Source organism: Schistocerca serialis, chromosome 2, assembly GCF_023864345.2.
Source record: "Schistocerca serialis cubense isolate TAMUIC-IGC-003099 chromosome 2, iqSchSeri2.2, whole genome shotgun sequence".
Lineage (NCBI taxonomy): Eukaryota > Metazoa > Arthropoda > Insecta > Orthoptera > Acrididae > Schistocerca > Schistocerca serialis.
In genome coordinates, this window is record NC_064639.1 from 352426049 (window position 1) to 352429055 (window position 3007).

Genomic DNA, 3007 nt, shown 5'->3' on the forward strand with positions numbered 1-3007 from the left:
GGTGTAACTTCCTATAAACGTTCACTCCGTGCTAACAAAGTTTTAGTGCTGAGAAACTCGTTTGTGGATTAAAATTATCTTACTCAAGACGTGGGCAACATCACCTGACAGCTCAGTGTTTAAATTATCATTTATTGATACTTACTGGCAAAGGTACTGAACGAGTTTCTTGTAAACACAAATACGTCTGTCATGTGCATGTTCAGCAAGAAAAAAGTGGCAAATTTTCATTTTGCCTTAGGCTTAATACAAAAACTGTGGTTAATATTGGGATTAATATCAGTAGAAGATGACGAAACTGGAACAACCTGCTGCAAGGAAAATCGAAGGAGTTTATGGAAAATTATAATATCCCCATCTGCTTTTTGGTGTTTCGTAATTGTGTTAAGAGCAATGACTTTTTGGTACTTGGACGTGAAACAGTTTATTAGTATTCCTGGTTTAACATTAGCCATCTATTTTTTGTTACTATTGTTAGCAGACTTGAAACTCCTTCTTACATTTTCGGTGTGCACTGTAACTAGACTTGGGAATTTACGATCGTTCATAAAACAGTTGATTATTGTCGACAAGAACATACAAGTCGTGGGAACAGAATGCAACAAATGGTTACCTAGTATTCTCCTCATCATTCACATTGCGCTTTTAATTGCAGTTGGATTAGTTGTACTGGATGGACAACTACTACGTTTCTTTCACGCTTTGTTCCACTGCTTCATAGATTCAGTGGTGGTTCTGCAATTCGTTGCACTGGTGCTGGAGCTGTGGATAAGGTTCTGCAAGATCAACACATGCCTCCTGGAGGAGCTGTACCATCCTGAAGTTGGCGTTGTGCAGCTCTTGCCACAGTCGCCTGCACCAGCATGTAGACTGCGCCAGCTGAGGGAGTCCTACGTGTCGCTAGGACGCGCCGCCGAACTGTTGGGGGAACACTTTGGGCTGCCTGTGGCTCTGGATGTCGGTCTCTGTGTGCTCGGCACAACCTGCAGTGCGTACGAGTTGCTCGTTATGTTGGAAAGGCCGCACCTGATGGACTTCCTCCCATTCAGCCAGTCAGTGAGTTTGTCGGTGCTGTGGCTGGCTTATCAGACTCTGAAGCTGGTGGCTTTGACACTGTCCTGCGCTGCAGCTCAGGACGTGGCGGAACGCACTGGTATCCTGCTGCGGAGGTCGCCCGTGCTCCCACCTGGAATTTCAGCAGAAATGGACGCCTTCCTGCGTGTGACGTCGCGGGACCCTCCGCTGCGTTTTACAGCGTGGGGGTTCGTCAACATCGACCGCAATTTGTTAGTCTCAGCCTTCGGAGTAGTCATTACGTATCTGGTCGTTATCAGCCAATCTCTTGTTAAATAACGCTAATATACATGTTCCATATTAGCAACCAAAATGTCAAGCTGCCATAAAACAACAAACATAACTTATTTTATCTCTTTCTGTAACTATTGCAACAACACTCTGAAATGGATATTGTGATATCTGCAGCCATTCATGTTCTGTTTATTTTGCAGCCACACATGTTCTATTCGTTTATCAGGGAGCGGTTTCATAAACTTCATGAGTTGCTGTTTCCCTCTTTTTCTTTCTTTGAGAGTGAATCCTGGCAATTTATAGTATGAATGTGAATTTTACTGTCCGAAGATTAATCATATCTAAACTTGATATTATTATCTATATACTTTGCTGCACAGCTTTCACATATTGAAGGTAGGACATCACAGCACTGGCAAAAGCTGTAACATTTGTTCACAGAGAACTATTTTCAGTCAAGCGATCACCTTAAGGAATCAGTCTTAAACATGATGCGCTGTTAATGTGAGTTGAAGGTGATCACTTGACCAAAACAAGTTGTAATTGAATGAACATTCATTATAAAAGCTTTTTGTAGTTCCATAATGGTGTCCTTTAAAGGCAAATTTGGTTAAATATAATGATGCTTTTGTCAGAGCCTTTAACAAACTTCTAGAGAAACGTGACAATTTTACTATTTTTTGACTACCTAGTTTTGAACCAGTGCATATTCTCAGTTTTTTCGAATTACTTACTTTTTATGTCATACATGCAACAAGCGCCATTATCCAAAATTACACAACTTTTTTGTGGATATTGAAAATAATGTTTTGTTGTTTGTGTAGTACATAACGTGCAAATAGTAAGAAAGAGACTTTTTTCACACTATGTAATTCTGACTCTCTCTTATTTCTTGGTAATGTTTCCACTCAGGATCAAATCAGTTTTTTCATTTACCTTCTGCTTCATTTCTTCCTACCAACTGTTTCTCGTTGGTTCCATTCAACATTATGAAAAACAATAACTGAGACCAGTTTCTAAATTGTTACTAAGTCATTAATTTCTAGTTTCTGTTACTTATCAATGCAGTCAAGCTGAAGCAGGATTGCGGTCTGACATCCCACTGACGCAGGTCGTTAGGGCACAAGCCCAGTTTTTTCTAAAAGATTATAAAAGTGAATCAGAAATATTCCTAAATATTACCTGTTGTAAAGTTCATTTTGAGTATTCCTGGTATACTTTTGAGGTAGCTAATACCAAATGGTACATGACAACAAAATTTATGTAGTGCAGTTCATTTAATATTAAAAAGTTTAACTAATTTCTTATGTTTATGGTGAAATCTGATTTTTCAGAAATACTACCATAGAAAATAAACTCTCCCTTCACCAGAATGCTTTAGTTATTTGCAGCACAAGATATTCCCTTCATAAAAAATCTTTGCAGTCTTCATTTTCTTCACTCTTGCCTTGATAAACAGTAAATAACAATATGTACTCTTTCCAATTAGCTACACTCCGTAATGTGCAGTCATGTTTTATGGATTTCATCACATTGTAATGTTAGTGTGCTTTTGCCTTTGTAAAACCTTGTTAATTGATATCCAGTAAATTTCATGTTCCATTGGACAGCTCTGCAAATCTCCTGTTTACTTTATCGGTCATAAGATGTAATTTATACAACTGATTTATGTTTTTTTTTTTGTGAAACTGCACTGTAG

At 38.6% G+C, this 3007-nt stretch overlaps 1 protein-coding gene across 1 annotated transcript; it reads left to right on the forward strand.

Moving 5' to 3' along the window:
- Positions 1-393: 393 nt before the first annotated feature.
- LOC126455980 (uncharacterized) lies at positions 394-1353 on the forward strand. Its single transcript, XM_050091737.1, has one exon. The coding sequence runs from the start codon at positions 394-396 to the stop codon at positions 1351-1353; it is 960 nt and encodes a 319-aa protein (XP_049947694.1).
- Positions 1354-3007: the final 1654 nt, after the last annotated feature.